Source organism: Chlorocebus sabaeus, chromosome 2, assembly GCF_047675955.1.
Source record: "Chlorocebus sabaeus isolate Y175 chromosome 2, mChlSab1.0.hap1, whole genome shotgun sequence".
Taxonomy (NCBI): Eukaryota; Metazoa; Chordata; class Mammalia; order Primates; family Cercopithecidae; genus Chlorocebus; species Chlorocebus sabaeus.
Window position 1 is genome coordinate 9,983,949 of NC_132905.1, and position 21,476 is coordinate 10,005,424.

The window sequence follows — 21,476 nt, forward strand, 5'->3', positions numbered from 1 at the left end:
ACTCCGCCCTCCTCTGCGTGCTCATTGGCCACCCAGGGCATGCCCGGTCTCCATAAATGCATGGTCCCCGGACATAGGAACATGGAGAGGGACAGGAGGAAACGCGGCACCAGCAGCATCTCATCTACTCTCCTTGACACCCCCGCCCCGTGGCTCCAGCCAGACCCTAGAGCTCAGCCTTGCAGACCAACAGGAGGACTCCCAGCGTTCCCTTTTCAAGAGGTCCCCAGACCCCGGCTGCCCTCTTCCAGCGCCTGTGGCTAGCGCAGGGAGGCACCAGTGCTCTGAGGCTGTCGCGTGGTGCAGCGTCGAGCATCCTTGCCGAGGTCCTTTCTGCTGCCTGTCCCGCCTCACCTGGCTCCATCACACCAACTGGCCCTCTTTGCCTCCCTCTCCCAGAATCTTTAAGCTCCGAATCCCACCAGCGCCTCCTACCAACCTCGCCCCACCCCGTCCCCGTGCCTTCCCGCGCTCCGGTGACCCCCGCTGCCATGAGCTCCCCCATCAGCAAGAGCCGTTCGCTTGCCGCCTTCCTGCAGCAGCTGCGCAGTCCGAGGCAGCCCCCGAGACCAGTGACATCTACGGCGTACACGTCCCCTCAGCCGCGAGAGGTGCCAGTTTGCCCGCTGACAGCTGGTGGCGAGCCTCAGAACGCGGCCGCCCTGCCGGGCCCCACCAGCTGGCCACTGCTGGGTAGCCTGCTGCAGATTCTCTGGAAAGGGGGGCTCAAGAAACAGCACGACACCCTGGTAAATACCTTTTCGCGCCCCTGACTCCCTTTCTCCTCCCTGTTCCGCCCTCCCAGTGGCGCTCCAAACCCTCCCCGACGTGCGCGGCGCACGGTGCGCTTCGGCGTCTGGGCAGTGAGGGACCCCGTTTCCCGAGGAGGGAGGAGGCGGGAAGAGGGAAAGCGCTGCGGCCACGGCGGAGGATGCGCGCTGACACCGCGCTGTGCCCGGCCGGCTGCAGGTGGAGTACCACAAGAAGTACGGCAAGATTTTCCGCATGAAGTTGGGTTCCTTTGAGTCGGTGCACCTGGGCTCGCCATGCCTGCTGGAAGCGCTGTACCGCACCGAGAGCGCGTACCCGCAGCGGCTGGAGATCAAACCGTGGAAGGCCTATCGCGATTACCGCAAAGAAGGTTACGGGCTGCTAATCCTGTGAGTCCAATCCGAGGGACCTGGGCATGCGGCCAGGCCTGATGAGCCTGACGGCGCCTGGAAATTGTGAAGAGACGGAGTTAGAGTTCCCTGGGGTTGGATGCTTCTTATGTAGGGCGGATACCAAAGCCCCTCTCCGGTGCCATTGCAACCCTGAGCTCTTGTATAGATTAGAGTCGGTCCACAGAAAAGCTGTGCTGTGCACCGGGCACCTGCGTTCTCTCTGGCAACAGAGCAGGGCCACACCCTCCCATCAAAGAAAGGCCAAAACAGGGTTGTACAAACTGTGGTGTTCAGACTCTTGGGCAGGATGAGGTTCTGAAGTCAGCGTACCACGCAAACCTCTTATACAAACAAAATTGTCCTTTAAAATCCCTGAAATACCTTGTAAGCTCAAGAGCCAGGAGTTAACCTCTTTGGCTTTTGACAGTGGCCTTTTCTGCAGAGGACTGGGGGGCATGCCTTATTTCTACTTGTAAAGGTGGAATAAGGAGGGATATCAAAGTTGTGTTTTAGGTCGATAAATGCTACAATGGGATGTGATTCTTCTGCTTTTTAGTTGTTACCATTTAACAAGTTAGCACCTTTATTTACCCCCAAATTGTAATGCCTAATAGTTACATTTTCCAGGATATAATGACGGGAATTGAAAACCCTGTTAATGCACGGTGCATCACAGACTGTGTGGTCTGCTATGGGGCAGATGCATACAAGTGCACGTTCACAAAAGGCTTTTTATTACTCCAGTGAATCTCTGGCTATATGTTATCATTTGGAGGCGATAGTAAAATTCTAAATATGAGATATTTTGTACATATGAAGCACACACCAATGAGTTGAAAGAAGACAAGATTCTTTCCTCAAACAGATCTGAGTTGCTGGTGATGGGGTGTTCGCGTGCCTCCTTTTACGGCTAGGAATTGGCCCCAGGCCTTCCAGCCCCACTCCCTGCAAGGACACCTCAAAACCCCTGAACCCAAATTATCTGGACTTCAACTTTCTGGTGCAATCTTTGACTAGGTGCTTTTACATCCTATTGTCAAACTATTGTCAAACTGCGATCACTATTTTATCCCAAATAGTCTAACGCTAATACTCTCTGGATATTTCTCGGCATGATTCTCAGTGTTTATTTGACTTTATGGTTCCTGAAGTTGCAGCTGGGGGTATTTCTGCATCTCCCTTCTTTTCTTTTCAGTGTGCTCTAAATAATTCCTGCTTCTCTCACAGGGAAGGGGAAGACTGGCAGCGGGTCCGGAGGGCCTTTCAGAAGAAACTAATGAAACCAGTGGAAGTGATGAAGCTGGACAACAAAATCAATGAGGTTTGTAGGCTGGGGCCAGCTTTCTTGGGGCTCCTGGGGACGTAGGGATATTGGTGGAGCTTCAAGTGACAGTTACAAAATACAAAGGACAAAAGCATGCAATTCGGGTGATTCAAAGGGGGGTCTTCTCTTTCTCTCCATTCCTTCCTACAACCTCCTCCCCACCAAACCCTTATTTCTCCCCCCTTCGCCCTCTTTTAAAGTGAGGGAGCAATGGGGAGCATGGACTTTAGTATTCTACAGCCTTGGATTTGAGCCCCAGCCTTCCACTCCCTGACCATGAGACCTGGCTATACCATTTACCTTCCCTAAGCCTCAGTTTCCCCATCTACAAAATGGGAGTAACAGCTCCTGCTGCACGGGTTTGCTGTGAGAGTTAAATGAGATACCCTTGTAAAGTTCTTAAGTTGTGATATTTGAGCTAGGTTTTGCAGGAGTCTGAAGGCAGAGAAGGTGGGGAAAGGCAGAGACAATAGCCTTCTGAAAACAGGGAGGCATGACATGACATGGTGTGTTCAGAGAATCAGTCATTTAGTGTAGCTGATGTGAGGCTTCCTCTGAAATGATACTGGACAGGTCTTAACAATATTTTTGTATCATACTAAAGTATTTGGACATCGCCCCTTTGCCAGCACAGAGTCAAAGGGGGTTTTAAGCATATAGTGATCTCTTTTTACTTCTGTTCACTTTGGATGTTTATTTTGAACTGGATGTGTCCCCAGATGGGATCACATAGGTGAAGGATTGCAAACTTAGAACCTTCCAGGGGCCACGGGACTAATATAAAATAATAAGGCAGACCCAGTAAAAATTTCAGGAGACGTGATAGTGCGCGCCCCTCCTAGGAGGGACAGCAGCCCCAGTTCCAGCAAATGATTGCCATGTTGGAACGCAGACCTCGTGTCTCTAAGTCTCGTAATTATTATTTACATTGTTAAACTAGTAGTGGTAAATCCACATGTTCATACGAAACCTCTTGATTTTTTAATGGTAACAAATTCAAAGAACTTTAAAAGGCACTACATGGGCAAATTAAACATGCAACGTAAGTCCACACATGTGGACTCTATGGTCACACCAGCTCATGGCAGGCTCCAGGATGGCAACTTATCAGCTCTGTGTGCATAAGTGAGTGACTTGGCCTCTTTAAGCCTCAGCTTTCTCATCTGTTACATGGGAAATGAGTAGTGACAGTACCTACTACCTCATGGGGTTGTGGGAGGATCAGCCAATACACTTTGTACAGTGTTTGGTACCATGTGGATCTCATTAAATGTGAGACATTCGTTATTGAAAACTCTGGTTTATGAAACTGGCATCCAAAGGCCTTATGTGACTGTCCCAAGGTCATAGACTACTTAGGGAAGGAGCTGCATTCAGAACTGGTGGATCTTCTGGTTCCAAGTTCAACATTCTTAACACAACCACCAACCAATAAAGAGACGTTCACTTGCCCAGATGTGGAAAGGCACACCTCAGGATAGCTGCCGCATCACAGTCCTTGAGATGCTGGGCCAACACGGACGCTTGGCTGATTCCTTTGTGGTTTACTCCCCCATTCTGATCAGAAAAACAAAAACAAAAACAAAAATGTTTTCCTTTTCATAAATTGCCAGAATTATTCTTAGATCAAAAGCTGAAACTTAAGCTTCAGGGTGACTTCAAGAAATAACCCAGGACGAGGTCGCTAGGGGATGAGGTGGATTCCCAGGGAGAATATATAATTAGTGTGACTTCAGGATGAATAACATTATGGCCAGTGAATAGTCGATGTAGCGAGACCTGAAGTTAGCTCAGTGAGCTTTAAACTTCTGTTTTCCTTCTACGGCTTTAAAATGTGTCTTTTGCGGTTGTTTTCTTTGAAGGTCTTGGCTGATTTTATGGGCAGAATAGATGAGCTCTGTGATGAAAGAGGCCACATTGAAGATTTGTACAGCGAACTGAACAAATGGTCGTTTGAAAGTAAGTTGTCGTCATAGTCTTGCTCGTTGATTTTGCAGGTGATTTTACAGATAAAACACGGCTCTTTTGACAACTCTTTTGTAAACATGCATCATTGCTGCCTAGGGAAAGGCCAGAGCAGCCGTTTTCATGCTTCTTTTAGGTGCTTAAGCTATGCCTTGAACTATGGATTGTTTATGGAGTCATACAACAAACATTTGTTGAACACTTGCTGTGTGTCTGGCACTGTGCTAGGTACTAGGGATATGACAATGAACGAAACACATAACCTTCCTGCCCTTGGGGAGCTTCTATGCTAGACAAGGTGATAGTCAACAAGTAAACACATTTTCAAATACACTCTTCCAGGGAGTAAAAGAAAACAGGAAGGCAGTTAAGAAAGAGCATGAAAGGTAGGCACAGTGGCTCATGCCTGTAATCCCAGGACTCTGGGAGGCTGAGGTGGGCAGACCGCTTGAGGCCAGCCCAGGATTCTGAGACCAGCTTGGGCAACACAGCAAAAACTTGTCTCTACAAAAAATACAAAAATTAGTCGGGATTGGCGGCACAGGCCTGCAGTCCCAGCTACTCAGGAGGCTAAGGTGGGAGGATTGCTTGACCCCGGGAGGTTGAAGCTTAAGTGAGCCATGATTGCACCACTGCATTACTGTCTGGGTGACGGTGTGAGACCCCATCTCCAGGGAGAGAGAGAGAGACAGAGACAGAGAGACAGAGACAGAGAAAGAAGGGAGGGAGGGAGGCAGGGAGGGAGGGAGGAAGGAAGGAAGGAAGGCAGGAAGGAAGGAAGGAAGGAAGGAAACAGAAAGAGGAAAGAAAAAAGAAAAGAAAGAAGAAAAGAAAGACAGAAAGAAATAACATGAAAGAATGAAAGAGGGGCAAGTCCTTTTTAGTAAGGAGGTAAGTCCTAAAGGAAGGGAAGGAGCAAATCACGAGGGTACCCATGGAGGACTGTTCCAGGCAGCAGAGACAGGAAGTGCAAATGCCGGGAGGGGGAAGCATGAGCACCGTGTTTGGGGAACTGCAATGTGCTGGTGTGAGTGGATCACAATGAACAAGCCGGGAGGAAGGGGAGCCTGTGAAAGATGAGGTCAAAAAGAAGACAGGCGTCCAATAGGGCACAGCTCATAGGTCCTGGCAAGACTTTACTCCTCATCTGACTCAGATGGGGCAAGTAAGGGAGGGAGGACATGACCACTTTCTTCAAAGATTACTCTGGAAATAAAGGGCAGACCTCACTGCCCATGGGGGTGCAGGCAGGAGAGCAGACAGCTGTGATCAGGTGGGAGAGCGCCTGGCTGAGGACCTTCAGGGCTGTGGGAGAATCTGAGAGGGCCACCGAAGCTGGACATGGCCAGGGGTCCCTTCACGGAGATGGTGCCCCTCGGCTAAGACCTGATGGTTGAGTAGGAGTTCACCAGGTGAAAAGGGAGGAAGGAGGGTGTCCCTGCAGAAGTGCAGAATGACAAGCATATCCTGTAACAGAGGCTGGGAGAGGGCCGGCAACCAGCTCATGGAGAGCTGTATGAGCAGGAGTTTGAATTTGAACCTGTAAGTAACTGGGAGCTGTGGATTGTATTCAGCAGCAGCGCGATATGGGCAGATTTGCTGGGAGGATCACTGTGGCTGCTGTTGCGAGAGAGAGAAGGAAAACCTGTAACACTTTCATAAATTCAAGGTCAGAAATACGGCCATAAATAGATAAATATAAAAATAAGTAACTTTTTTATTACTTATTTGAGACAGACTCTCTGTCCCCAGGCTGGAGTGCAGTGGTGTGATCTTGGCTCACTGCAACCTCCACCTCCTGAGTTCAAGCAATTCTCCTGCCTCAGACTCCTGAGTAGCTGGGACTACAGGTGCACGCCACCATGCTTGGCTGATTTTTGTATTTTTTAGTAGAGATGGGGTTTCACCATGTTGCCCAGCTGGTCTCCAACACCTGACCTGTGATCCGCCTACCTCGGCCTTCCAAAGTGCTGGGATTACAGGCGTGAGACACCACGCCTGGCTAACTTTTGTGCTTTTTAGTAGAGATGGGGTTTTGCCACCGCTTGGTCTCAAACTCCTGAGCTCAGATGATGTTCCCGCCCCGACCTCTGAGAGTACGGGGATTACAGACATGAGCCATCGTGCCCCTCAGAGTAACTAATTATTTTTAAAGTTCATGTACCACCCAGAGCTGTCTCACGTATTCCCAGTGGTGTACCTGGCAACCACTGTGGAACACAAATGTGGCGAAACCTTGAAAGGTTGGGAGGAAATGAGTTTGGAAAACACAGATGTAGTTGGAAAAGCTGTATGTGGGTGCTGACTAAGCTAATTGACTCTCACTCCTCAGGTTTATGATTTTAGGCCAATTGTTTACCTTTTTAATCCTAGTTTCCCACTTTATAAGTCAAGAGCCAATTATCCACCACTAAAAAGGTGGTTGCAGTAATCCTGTATAATTTTTTTTTCCAGACTATGTCACCGAGGCTAGGGTGCAGTGGCCAGTGGTACGATCTTGGCTTACTGCAACCTCGGCCTCCTGGGCCCAAGAGATCCTCCCACCTCAGCCTCCAGAGTAACTGGAACTACAGGCACATGTAGCCATGCCTGGCTATTTTTTTTATTTTTATTTTTTTGTAGAGACAGGATTTTGCCATGTTGCCCAGGCTGTTCTCGAACTCCTGGGCTCAAGCAATCTGCCTGCCCCAGCCTCCTAAAGTGTTGAGATTACAGATGTGAACCACCATGCTTGGCCCTGTGTCCTTTTTTTTTTTTAAAAAAAAAAAAAAAAATGGTTACAAGAGATGATTTTTAGGACAATGGGGAACATTTTAAAATGGGACACAGTCGATTTTTTATGAAATGGTTGCTAATGTTCTCAGGGATGTTAATGACATTGTGGTTATGTAGGAGAATGCTTTATTCTTAGGACATTACTGCTAAAATATTTAATGGTGAAGTGTCCTGAGAGCTCAAAATTATTTTCAAATGGTTCAGCACACATAGCCACATATACATTTGTATGCATACATACACACAAAGAGAAAGAAATGGCAGCAAGATGTTGATGAGTCCGGACGATACAGGTCTTCATTTTACCATTCCTTCAACTTTTCTGGAGGTAAAGTGTTTTGAAATGAAGAGTTGAGAATTTTATTTTTAAAAAGGTTCCTTCTAAATAAGATGATGAAATGGAAGAAAAAATAAAACCCTATGTGAAGTGCTAGTCCAGTACCTGGCACGTAATGGGTGCTTAGAACGTAATTATTCCCTTCCCTTCTCCTCCTCTGGTGAGTAGCTTCCAATTCATTATGTCAGGCAGTAGAATCCAATAAGCGACTCTAAAAACACAGCTGAGTTAGAGGCATAGCGTAGACCTGACCCTGCGGCACCTTTGCTAGGGCCCCTGGATCTCCTGTGTGACTTACATGACTCAGGACAGTGGATCTCTGATCAGCACATTCTAAGATGATGAGTCATTGGGCCTGGAGATAATTTCTAGAAAAAGAGAGTGATTGTGTCCCCTTTCTCTCAGACTCGTTGCTTTTCCTCGATGTTCTTGCACTGTTGCCTTTTCTCAGAAAATCCCACACTTTTAAGAGGCATGGAATTGAGTCTTTAACAGCCAGCTAAACATAGACTCCAGCATTGCTGTGATTGTGTAAAGTGATGATTATTTTAAATGACAGGTATCTGCCTCGTGTTATATGAGAAGAGATTTGGGCTTCTCCAGAAGAATGCAGGGGATGAAGCTATGAACTTCATCATGGCCATCAAAACAGTAAGCCGTCTCTTTAAGAGAGCCGTTTTCTTGATTGATGTTTTACAGATCGATTTTTACAGAACTTCAGTGTTTCCCAAAAACTGGCATGCACACGTATTTTATTTCCGTAGTTAAGTGTTCATTTTAATGTGCCTTATATATTTTAGTATATTGATGTGCATATATGCAGCTGTCTCCAACCTTTTTGGCACCAGGGACCGGTTTCATGGAAGACGGTTTTTCCATGGACAGGGCAGGGTGGTGGGGCGGGGGAGGGAGGATAATTTAAGTGCACTACATTTTACTCTGCACTTTATTTCTATTATTATTACTCACCATAATGTGGAGTCAGTGGGAGCCCTGAGCTTGTTTTCCTGCAACGAGAAGGTCCCATCTGGGAGTGACGGGAGACAGTGACAGAAGGTCCCATCTGGGAGTGATGGGAGACAGTGACAGACCATCAGTCACTAGATTCTCCTAAGGAGTGTGGAACCCAGATCCCTCGCATAGGCAATTCACAGTAGGCTTCACACTCCTATAAGAATCTAACACAGCCATTGATCTGACAGGAGGCAGAGCCCAGGTGGTAATGTTGCTGGCCCGCTGATCACCTCCTGCTGTGCAGCCAAGTTCCTAACGGGCCACTGACCAGTATTGGTTCATGGCCTGGGGGTTGGGGACCCCTGCATATATGCCCGTAACATAAAGAAGCACATTAAATCCATTATTTTTTTGATTAGGCAAGGTTAAAATAGCTATTTTAATTAAAGATCAGTTGATTTAAAATACTTTTTAAAAGGAACCCAAAATTTTTCAGATTGTACCGTTTTGAATAGTTTGGGTGGTGTGTAGATAGGATAAACACTGAAATTGGTTTGGAAATCACTGAAGCTTGGAAATTATTAGAAATTGAAGTGAATATGAAAGTTATAGTTTTTCCTCTTTTTTTGTTTACAATTCAGTCATCAGATTGCAATTTTTTATCAAACATATCCGGTGGAAAGTCATCCCCCACATTACCTTCAATATTGAAAGGAGGTGGAGGTGGGGTGTGGGCATTGCTCCCAGGACCAGTGCAGAGAGAGCCGGGGGCGTCCTTGTAATTCCAGCCTTTTAAAAAGTGCAGGGTGCTGTGGTTTAGAATGTTCCTCTTTCAGAACAAACGTTGTCTTTGAGAGAAGGAGAATTCAGAATAAAAAGGTGCTTGCATTTCTCTCAGATGATGAGCACGTTTGGGAGAATGATGGTCACTCCAGTCGAGTTGCACAAGAGCCTCAACACCAAGGTCTGGCAGGACCACACTCTGGCCTGGGACACCATTTTCAAATCAGGTAAAGGGCCGCCCTTCACATCCAGCCAGACCCAGCCCGGCATCCCTGTGTCTGGAGCTTCAGAGAGAAGGTCTGGAGTGATCTCCAGGGCCTCATCACCACGTTTAGGTTTTGCAAACACAGGTGTTTTGGGATTGCCCCGGCATACACAAATTCTAAGTAACAAGCTTTCTGTAGTCTTCTTTGGGAATTAAGAGTGGTTAAAAGTAAAATCTGGCGGGGCATAGTGACTCCCCCGCATAATCCCAGCGCTTTGGGTGGCCCAGGCGAGCAGATCACTTGAGGCCAGGAGTTTGAGAGCAGCCCGGCCAACATGGTGAAACCCAGTCTCTACTACCAATACAAAAATTAGCTGGGAGTGGTGGCGGGCACCTGTAATCCCAGCTACTCAGGAGGCTGAGGCAGGAAAATTGCTTGAACCTGGGAAGCGGAGGTGGCAGGGAGCCTAGACTGCGCCACTGCACTCCAACTTGGGAGACAGAGTGAGACTCCATCTCAAAAACAGAAAAAGTAAAATTTATGGAGTCAGGGAACCCTGAGTTCAAGTTGAGCTCTGTCACTGGTTGTGGTGGCTTGGCCAAATGTGCAATCACCTTTTCATCTTCAGTTGCCTTGTCTCTAAAATGGACTAATAATAATAATAAATAATCATAATAATAAGAGTACCTACCTCAATGTAACTGTTTCTGGGTCTAATACAGATTATAATTAACATAAAAACCTGGCATATCACAGACTCTCAGTGGACTAGAGCTGTTTCTGCTACATGACAAAGGGGAATATTTGATGCTAGGCATTGTTCACTTATACATTTATTTAATCCTCACAACACACCTATAAGGTAGGTCCTTTTGTTAGCCCTGAGAGGGGTACCTGAGACACATAAAAGTTAGCAAACGTGGCCAGGCGCCGTGACTCATGTCTGTAATCCCAGCACATTGGGAGGCCGAGGCGGGCGGATCTCAAAGTCAGGAGATTGAGACCATCCTGGCTAACACAGTGAAACCCCGTCTCTACTAAAAATACAAAAAAAAAAAAAAAAAAAAAAATACCTGAGAGTAGTGGCGGGCACTGTAGTCCCAACTACTCTGGAAGCTGAGGCAGGAGAATGGCATGAACCCGGGAGGCGGAGCTTGCCGTGAGCCAAAATCGCGCCACTGCACTCCAGCCTGGGCGACAGAGTGAGACTCCATCTCAAAAAAAAAAAAAAGAAGTTAGCAAACGTTCCCAAGATTGCATGCCAGGTGATGGCAAAGCCAAGGTTTGAAGCCAGACAGAGGGCTTCCTGGACTCGAACTCTAACTGCTGTGCCATATGTGATCACCACTATTATTACCATTTCCATTATTATAATACGCCTGGTGGTTGTTTGCTTCATAGTGAGGAAGGTGCACGCCTAGATTTTATGTTGTAAATATTAGAAATTTTTACCATTATTGTCAACACGGACGAGCAGTGTATTTGTGCATATGTATGTGGGGTATGTGTGCTTAGTAATATCTGGGTCCAAGATGGAGTCTGAAAGTGAACCCAAATCCTACCTTCTTTTACGCTTATTTCTCCCAAGATCTAAACCCTTACTACTCAAAACTATGACCTGCAGCACAGTGGCATCAGCATCACCTAGAAGCTTATTAGAAATGCAGAGTTCCAGGCCTACCCAAGCCCTGATTCAGATTCTGCATTTTGAGAAGATGCCTAGGTGATTCCTATCCACACTGAAGTTTGAGAAGCCTCACTCATGTGGGTATTGAAAGATCCTTGCCGACTTAACAAGAAGGCAATAATTAGTGTGTGTAACAAATTGTCAGTGTTCCTGAAAAGACTATTTAGATATTGCAAGAAGGAGTTTGGACTGAGATTTTCTTTTGTGATTTTCCTCATCCTCATTTTCAACTGATTTCCTCTCTTTCTTCTCTGCTCTAATAGTCAAATCTTGTGTTGACAACCGGTTAGAGAAGTACTCTCAGCAGCCTAGTGCAGATTTCCTTTGTGACATTTATCACCAGAATCGGCTTTCAAAGAAAGAATTGTATGCTGCTGTCACCGAGCTCCAGCTGGCTGCAGTGGAAACGGTAAGGGTGGGCTGGATTTGAGTTTGCTAAATGAACAGTCTGTACAATTTTTAGATGACAGATTTTAAATAGTAATTCATCTCATTCATTTCACCGGGATTCACTGAGCACCAACTTCACAAAAATGAAAAGTCTCATACTAGATGCCACGGTGCATCCATGCATGGCCTTTTGTGCGTAAACACTGGGTAGGAGGAGACTTCGTGTGCCCCAGTGACAAAAACCCAGAGTAGGATGTGATGAGTGCCGTGATGTCCATGCACGCTGCTGCGGGAATTCAGGAGCAGTAAAGTTCCCTGCCCTGGCAAGATACAGAATCCAGATTTTTCCAAATTGGATGTATTTTGTTCGGTTGTACATGTTACCCCAAAGTGCCTAACTGTGGCTGTTAATTACTGTAAAAAAAAAACAAAAGGCATACTGTCTTTCAAGCCAATAATATTTTTATCGCTTAGAATTGTAAACAAAGTCCCAAAGAGTCTGGGTCAAGTGGATTTTAACTGAAACGAAACAGCTCATTGTAAAGACCAAAATTCTGTCTCTGATGTGGCCGATACTCCCTAGGGGATAGTAGATACTAAGTGCAGACCAACCCTGCCATAGGCATTCAGGTAGGTTGAATTGACCTGGATACTGGTTTGAGCTGTGATGCGAGTGACGCACACTAACCTCCTCCTAAGTGCAACATTTATTTCATGCATCTTAAAGTTCCTAAGCAAAATGTAAAGCAGTTGTTTATTTTCCATGTGTTTCCCCTTCTGTGCTGTTTCTTGCCTGAAGTAAAGGTAGGTTTTCTATATCAGGAGATAGCAAGGTTCTCATTTCTCCTCATGCTCCAGAAGGCTGTTGAAAGTGGGAATCCATCCTCGCTCACTTTCCTATTGAACTACTTACCCTGGGAGGCTCCTTACAGCGGAGAAAGTAAAATGTCACCCATTATTCCTTTATATTTTCAACTGGAATGTGACCTCTCTGAGAGCAATGGCTTAAGGTTGTCCACTGCTGTGATTCCAGGACATAGAACAGTACTTGGCATCTAGTAGTGGCTGATAGATACTTGTTGAATAAATGAATTCAGGAACTATTGAGCACCTACTATATGCCTGGGACTGTTCCAGGTTCTTGAGAGACCACCATGAACCAGAGACAAGGGTTCCCACTCTCATGGAACTTGTATACAAGTGGGGAAGACAGACAGTAGCCATGTAAACAAACAGATGTGGTCACTTTAGATAGTGGTATGGATTGCAGAGGACGCCATCAGGATGGTGTAACATAGAGAGGTGGAGATGATTAAAGGGGAGCCCTGTCTGAGAAAGCAGTACTGGAACTGACTCTGGAATGATGAGAAGAGCCAGCCACGGAAAGACCTGGTGGAAGAGCACTGCAGGTAGAGGAAACGGCCCATGCAAAGGCCCTGGGGCAGAAAGAGGGATGGAGCTGGAGAACTAGTAAATGTGGTCAGAGCTGAGACTGGAGAATTCGATGAGCCTTGTTAGTCAGAGCCTTGTGAGCCCAACCTGGGTAAGGCATTAGATTTGATTGCACCTGTGATGGGAAGCTCTTGCAGTATTTTAAACAAGGGAATCACCTGATCATTTATGGTTTTGAAAGTGGGCTCTGGCTGGTGGATGGAGAATGATGAACTTAGCCAAGAGAGTGGGTGCAGCAGGCCAGTCAGTGAGCTCGGTCTGTTCCACGGAGGTCAGTCCAGGACAGTTTGTGCCCCCGAGGTTTTCCAGGCCACTTCCCCTCAAGTCTGCTGCTGCAGCTTAGCCCCTGCAGTTTTCCCTGCAGGCTCAGACTGTCTTACATGGCTTTGGTAAAAGCTACAGTTATCTGCCTTTTGGAAAGTCTATTTGGTACTTGTGGTGAGGGACTCACTGATATGGTTAAATCCATTTCTTTTTTGGTCCTGGCTATTCTGAAAGTCACATTTGGAAAATCGGAGCCATTTGAAAGTGTATTTAATTTGATGGCTACATCCTCTTCCTGTTTTGTAAATTAGACTCTTACAATCATGGCGTCTCTAGTTGATTTGCAGCCGAGGCTGCCAGTCCTCTGACAGGAAGAAGCCTGCCTTGGAGGCATCTTCCCAAAAATAATAAATAACCATCGTCTCTGAATGGTCGTGCACTTTGCTCATTTGTGTGAGTGGCACATGGCACTTAGCAACAGCGCCTTCATGTCTGCGGAGGTGGACACAATGATCATTTGCAGGGAATATTTGGCTTAAATTAGCGAAGTATGGCCTAAAAATAACTACATATGACTGCTAGTGGTGAATATTATGTAGCTTAAAGCTACACTGGCTGTTTCCACCAATATTTTTTCTCCAGCCATTGCCTGTGCAGAGAAAGTAAAAGATGCCACTTAAAAGGACGTAGGCCTTTGACAGAAACCGTAGCTGGAGTACTCAACTCAATGCTTGAATTTCTTATTTTGGTGTTGGCACCCTCGTATGAGGGCTCTTTACATGTGGTTGAAACCCCGAGTGTAGACAGTGCCTGTTTATTTTTGTGGTAACTTTTTAGGGTGTGGCCAAAGGAACTTTTAAATTTCAGAAATGCCGTTTCTTGTCCATTTCCACTATAACATTTTCTGAAAGCCTCTCGTTAGCAACACCCTGAGGATCACCATCCCTCTCTGTTTACTCCATTTTTATATCAATGTTTTTTGTATCAAGCAACTTTTAATTAAATGTTTATTTTGAGATCATTGTAGATTCACATTCAGTTCTAAGAAAAAATAGAGAGGGATCCCTTGCATCCGTTACCCAGGTTTCCCCTAATAGTAACATCCTGTCTAACAAGAAAACGTTGTCACAATCCCAAAATTGGCATTGATTTAACCCACTAATATTCTCATTTCACCAGTTTTACGTGTACTCATTTGCGTTCGAACAATTATTGTGTCAAACCGTATTTTAGGTCAGGCGCAGTGGCTCACGCCTGTAATCCCAGCACTTTGGGAGGCCAAGGCGGGTGGATCACCTGACGTCAGAAGTCCAAGACCAGCCTGGCCAACATGGTGAAACCCTATCTCTACTAAAAATACAAAAATTAGCCAGGCATGGTGGTGGACACCTGTAGTCCCAGCTACTCAGGAGGCTGAGGCAAGGAGAATCGCTTGAACCCAGGAGGCGGAGGTTGCAGTGAGCTGACCTGGTACCGCTGCACTCCAGCCTGGGCAAGAGTGAGACTCCATCTCAAAAAAAAAACAAAAACAAAAACAAAAAAACTGTATTTAAATGTTCTAAAGCAGCTGATTAAAGGATTATACTTTGGTTTCCTCAGTAATTAATTTAAAATATGTCCTTAATTGATATGTTTTATGAAATAAATCTGCTTTTTTATATATTGTATTTGTCTAAAGGCATAGCTATAAGGACGCATGAAGAAGCTTCACTAATATATTTGCAGAATAAGGTGGTAGGCATCACCTTTTTTCAGCTAATAGTGGTTTAATGCAGTTATTTACAAAAACTCAAGTTTATGTCCATTTGGCTTGCAGACAGCAAACAGTCTAATGTGGATTCTCTACAATTTATCCCGTAATCCAAAAGTGCAACAAAAGCTTTTTAAGGAAATTCAAAGTGTATTACCTGAGAATCAGGTGCCACGGGCAGAAGATTTGAGGAATATGCCATATTTAAAAGCCTGTCTGAAAGAATCTATGAGGTAAGAGCCTATCTCTGAGCCAACATAAATGTGTTAGAACACTGTTCTCTTAATTACACAAGCAAGGGGTCCCCTACTCATGGACAGCTTCCCCTAGCTAATTAGAAACAATTATCACACTGCAAAAAGATCTTTGGAGCCATATTTCTTTTCTGGCACTCATTTCCTAAATCATTTGGGCAAATTCTATTAAATCTTGAAAAGTCAGTGCCCTCCCCTTTAATTCGATAATCTTGCTACTCTAATGAATGCTGTAAGCACTAATTAAGATAGGGGCATGATTGAAGGCTATGAGATGGAAGCTCACGAAAGAGCTGTATTGTTACGTAATAGGACGTACAGACAGCTTTGTTTTTGAGCCTCCGGTATTAAACATTTTTTGGAAATTCTCTTCACATCCTTTTGGGAAAACAAAACTCACAACATTTTAGGATTAGAAGGATACTGTCAACTTTGTCAAGAGTACATAGGAGAAACATAGAACAAACATGGCGCTTCAAGAGCTAGCATAGAAACATACAAATTGAAGTCTGGAGTGAAGTACAGAGAAAACCAATGTTAACAGTTTACTAAACACCCTTGCACTGGGGTTTTAACTAACTCAAGAAGATGAGAGGAACAAGAGATACAATTATTGAGAAGAAAAAGACAACTTCTTTAGGAAGATCTGTGATTATGCTGCCTTTCTGAGTATGCACTTGGGCTGCACTTATTTAATCCAATCTGCATTCCCACTGACACTTCAGAGAGAACTTAGACTGTGCTCGTGCTCACCTTGACATCTTTGATTTTATGTTTTCAGGCTTACGCCGAGTGTACCATTTACAACTCGGACTCTTGACAAGGCAACAGTTCTGGGTGAATATGCTTTACCCAAAGGAGTAAGTCGAATTTGTATATTCTACACCTTACAAAACCTTGGAAGATACACTTTGCAAATATTCGTCAGATCTTGACTTTGCACTGGAAAATATTCATTTTGGAAATACAGAGATGGTAGTGAATATTGCATAGTATAGAATTAGAACTAATGGCTATGGAGACAGAGACCTGGATTCAGTCTCACCTTTATCTGTGTTGTCTTGAGTGAGTTACATAGTCTCTGTGAGCCTCAACTTCATCCGTAAAAGGGGTTTAATAACAGAATCTGCCGTACGGGGTTGCTGTGAGTATTGTGCACAATTTTAAAGCCCTTTACCTATTTATTACCTGGCACATTTTAAGCGCTCCGTGCATATTGGCAATCATCATTATTATACATTTGTGGATTTGGCTTTCGATTTGTAAGGTGACAACTTTTGTAAATGCTGTCATTCAAAGGTATCTTCTGGTTATTTTAAATACTTTGTGTTTCTGTGTGTTTTTAGACAGTGCTGATGCTAAATACCCAGGTGCTGGGATCTGATGAAGACAATTTTGAAGATTCAAGTCAGTTTAGACCTGAACGTTGGCTTCAGGAGAAGGAAAAAATTAATCCCTTTGCGCATCTTCCATTTGGCATTGGAAAAAGAATGTGCATTGGTCGCCGATTAGCCGAGCTTCAATTGCATTTGGCTCTTTGTTGGGTAAAACCTTTACCGGTTTCTGCAATTATGTTCTGTGCTATTTCACAAGGCAGAAGAAGAGAGGGGTAATTCTGTTTTTGTGTGCCTGCGCATTGCAGATTGTCCGCAAATATGACATCCAGGCCACAGACAACGAGCCTGTTGAGATGCTACACTCAGGCACCCTGGTGCCCAGCCGGGAGCTCCCCATCGTGTTTTTCCAGCGATAAGATGCCTCAGGTGAGCATCTAGGCGATTCCTTATCCTCTGCAAGGTAGGGAGAATGACGAGGGATGAGCTATGCTGGGAAGTCAGCCAGGCTGGGGTTTGAATCCCAGCTCACCTCTAATTTGCTGGGTGACCTTGAGCAGTTCCCTAAACTCTCTGCTTCCTTTTTTTTTTTTTTTTAATTTGTAAAATGATGACCCAAAGAGTGCGTATCACAAAAATTGAATGTGAATACCAAGTACTTATTCCTGAGCCTGGCGTCAATTCAGTGTTCAGTAAATGCTAGCAGCTGTTCATGGTTTTTGCATGTGAACAGTAAGGCTTGGCAAACTTTTTCTGTGAAGGGCCAGTTGGCAAATACTTTAGGTTTTGTGGACCAAACAGTCTTTGTTACATCCTCTTAATACTACCTTGGAGCATGAAAGCAGCCACAGACAATTTGTAAACTAATGAGTGAGCTGATGTTCTAGCTTTCTATTGCTCCCACCACAAATTACTAAAATTTAGTGAGTTCAACGACACAGATCTATTATCTTACAGTTCTGTAGATCAGAAGTCTGATGAGGCTCTTCCAGGCTAAAATTATCATGTCGTCGGGGCTCTTTCTGGAGGTTCTAGAGGAGGGTCTATTCTCTTGCTAGTTTGGGTTGTTGGCAGAATTTAATTCTTCATGGTTACAGGACTGACGTCTTTATTTTTTTTGCTGCTGTCAGCTGAAGGCTATACTCAACTTTGAGAAATTTCCCATATTCCTTGGTTCATGAAACCTTCCCCATCTGAAAGCCAGTAGCAACAGTCGGTTGAGTCCCTCTCATGCTCTGAATCTCTCTTTCTTCTTATATTGCTTCTGTCTGACAAGATATTATCCAGGATCATGTCTCCCATCTCAAAGTGCATAAATTTAATTTCATCTGGAAAGCCCTTTTTTTCATGTAAGGTAGGATATTCACGTGTTCCAGGGATTTACAGCAGTCACATTTTAGGAGGACCGTTATTCTGCCTACAAAGGCTGTGTTCTGATAAATTTTACAAAACACGAGCAGTAGACTTTATTTAGCCCTAGGGTCTAGGTTTATGTTATGAAATGACTTGTACGATAAGTGTATGTATTTATCAGCCTGTATTGAACACAATAGAATATTTTTTCTGCAGTATGCCATTCAATGCTTTTTCTGACAGTAGAGGAGTTCTCATGTTCCCTTCACAACTTTTGCCATATCCATATACCAACCGACTGCTATTTATTTCAATACTTACTGAGTTATTTCCTTTAAATTAACATAAGCCTAATACTATATGTTGGCCTTGTGCTGAGTAATAATTTCCTTAATGAAATTAAGAGTTAGTAAGTCTAGTTATGTTCTCCTAATAGGCATTAAAATGAATTCAAAACTATTGAAGTGATCAAAAGTTAGCCTAAGAAAGCTCTTTTTTTTTTTTTTTTTTTTTTTTTTTTTTTTTGAGACGGAGTCTCACACTGTCCACCAGGCTGGAGTGCCGTGGTGCAATCTCGGCTCACTGCAACCTCCGCCTCCCAGGTTCACACCATTCTTCTGCCTCAGCCTCCCGAGTAGCTGGGATTACAGGCGCCCGCCACCATGCCCGGCTAATTTTTTGTATTTTTAGTAGAGATGGGGTTTCATTATGTTGGCCAGACTGGTCTCGAATCCTGACCTCGTGATCCACCCGCCTTGGCCTCCCAAAGTGCTGGGATTACAAGCGTGAGCCACCACCCCGGTGGTGGAACTAAGACATTTGTAACATATGGCTTTAGAGAGTAACATGTCAGTGTTTAAACCCAGATTCTATCATTTTGTTCTGTTAGCAGCACCTCCTGGGATTTGCCTGGAGAGAAAATACTGTTTGCCAATGGTAAGTTCAGGAGCATTTGCTAATTGGTAGATTATTTAGAGAAACATGCAATTACAGATAAAATTTCTGAACAAGGCCCAAATGAATACATTATTATTCCTCTACCAAGTGTCTGATGCTGTTATGAAATTTGTCCAATTCTGAGCATCCCAACCAACAGAATTGAATCAAGTAGGGTAAGGAAAGTATTCTAGCTTAGTGGTGAGACCCCAGTCTTCAGCAAAACAGCGTGCATGTTTATCAGTGTAAGCCGCACCTTTGGCAAAAGCCCATGGCAATTTAAGTTTTAGCTTTTTTTTTTTTTTTTGGCTAACAATTTGTCTTGTTTAAATACACTTCTTTGATATATAATTAGGGTGTACCTTTTTTTTTTCAGACTTTTTTTTTTTTAACCAAGACCAAAACAGCCATTTCGACTTTTCTGCAAAAATGGTGCTTACAGCTTCTGCATTACCGGAACGCACACTTCAAAAGCCCACACCATACAATAGCTTGTAAAGAATATTTAGGCCCAGGTGTTGATATTTTTTCTTCTGCAAAATTGTTCCAGAAGCTATACTGTCTTTCTAGACCGTGGTATTTGTTAACGTCATATCCAACTCAGGGAAGCGGACTGAGTGCTGGGATTCAAGGCATTCTACAGGGTTCACTGCTGGTTTACACTTCACCTGCGTCAGCGCCGTCTTCAGGTGCTTAGAATGGCCTGGGAGCCTGTTCTCTCTCGCATCTTCCATGACATGAAAGGGAGGCTGGCACCTGTCAGTCAGGTAGAGGTTACGAACCGTTTCAGCCCCTGCCTACCACATTCACTGTCTGAATCTTTAATTCCCAAGAATAAGTTTACATTTCACAATGAAAGACCTACAACAGCTAAATTTTCTGGGGCTGGGAGTAATACTGACAATCCATTTACTGTAGCTCTGCTTTAATGTACTACTTAGGGAAATGCCTGCTTAATAATGTAAGCCAAGCTAAATGATCGTTAAAGTGATCAGGCCTCCCATGAAATTGCGTTCTTCCTGAATTGAAATAGAAACATGATTGGGAAACTACAGAACACCTCTATTTTTAAAAGGACTTTAATGAAGTCAGACATCTTATAAGACTAGTGGTTCACTGGGGCATCATTTTGTTAGAGGACCTTAAAATTCTTTATTTTTTTAATGTGATTCCTTTATGGTATTAGGGTAAGGATGAAGCAACAATTTTTAAGTTGTGTATGTGCATATGAAGCACAGACGTGCATGTGTGTGTGTGCCTGTGTGTGTCTGTGTATGTGTGTGTGTTCTAATGGTAATTTGCCTCAGTCATTTTTTTTAATATTTGCAGTACTTGATTTAGGATCTATGGTGGAGGGCAATGTTTTGAGGTTTAGTCACAGCTTTAAAATATTCAGTGTGACTTTAATATTATAAAATGATTTTCCATGCCATAATTTTTCTATTAAATAGGACAATCATAAAGCATGCAAAAGTTAGAGATCTGCTATATAACATTTGTTTTGTGATTTGAACTCCTAGGAAAAATATGATTTCATAAATGTAAAATGCATAGAAATACATGTAATACTTGTAAGACTTAAAAATTGTGTTTATAGATGGTTTATTTGTGCATATTTTTACTACTGCCTTTCCTAAATGCATACTGTATATAATTCTGTATATTTGATAAATATTTATTCCTACATTATATTTTTAGAATGTTTCAGAAATATACATTTATGTCTTTATATTGTAATCAATGTGTACATATCTAGGTATATGCTTTCTCTCTGCCGTGAAATTATTTTTAGAATTATAAACTCATGTCTTATCAGATTTCATCTGTATACCTTCAAATTCTCTGAAAGTAAAAATAAAAGTTTTTAAATATTTGAGAGACTTCCCCTCTTTATTGCCTTTGTTACAGCAAAATGAAAACAAATTCAAACTTTTTTACTGGTAAAAAATTTTCTCATATGGCCTATAAGCCCTATATCACAAAATTTACCCTTAGATAAATCTAGACTTTAATAGCAGTTTTATTGAAAGTGTACTCTTGGAATTGCAAAATAACTTGCCAATTTTTTTTGCTGCTTAAATATTTCTCAAGTCCAGTTACTTCTATTTCTACCCCCCTTTCCAATCACACAATCAACCACACGGTGGTTACGTGATTGGAAGCGGGGTAGAATAGCCTAGGAGCCTGTTCTCTGTCGCATCTTCCATGACATGAAAGGGAGGCTCGCACTTGTTAGTCAGGTAGAGGTTACGAACCGTTTCAGCCCCTGCCTACCACATTCAGTGTTTGAATCTTTAATTCCCAAGAATAAGTTTGCATTTCACAATGAAAGACCTACAACAGGCAAATTTTCCGTGGCTGGGAATAATACTGACAATCTCTTGCCTGGACCACTAATATCTCTAGCCTCTGCAGGAGCTCCCAGCTGATCTCAATCCTCTCTTGCTTCATTCCCCTCTGTTCTTTGCACACTTGCCTTATTGGTGTTTTCAAAACCCAAACCTGATCATGTCTCATCCTGCCTCTAGGGCTTCCCCAGTTCCTCTTAC

General features: G+C 43.9%; 1 protein-coding gene across 3 annotated transcripts; it reads left to right on the forward strand.

The window, feature by feature from the left end:
- Window positions 1-73: 73 nt before the first annotated feature.
- On the forward strand, window positions 74-20,796 carry CYP24A1 (cytochrome P450 family 24 subfamily A member 1). 3 transcript variants are annotated; one of them, XM_037982630.2, is made up of 13 exons: window positions 77-749; window positions 970-1,160; window positions 2,391-2,484; window positions 4,350-4,446; window positions 8,124-8,215; window positions 9,417-9,528; window positions 11,458-11,603; window positions 15,117-15,283; window positions 16,086-16,164; window positions 16,651-16,848; window positions 16,947-17,067; window positions 18,884-18,927; window positions 19,304-20,796. In XM_037982630.2, the coding sequence occupies exons 1-11, from the start codon at window positions 492-494 to the stop codon at window positions 17,055-17,057; spliced, it is 1,545 nt and encodes a 514-aa protein (XP_037838558.2). In that variant the 5' UTR covers window positions 77-491; the 3' UTR covers window positions 17,058-17,067; window positions 18,884-18,927; window positions 19,304-20,796. The 3 variants fall into 3 exon arrangements, with proteins under 3 accessions (XP_037838559.2, XP_037838558.2, XP_037838557.2); XM_037982629.2 differs by having other exon boundaries at window positions 78-749; window positions 18,881-18,927; XM_037982631.2 differs by lacking the exons at window positions 8,124-8,215; window positions 9,417-9,528 and having other exon boundaries at window positions 74-749; window positions 18,881-18,927.
- The last annotated feature ends 680 nt before the right edge of the window (window positions 20,797-21,476 follow it).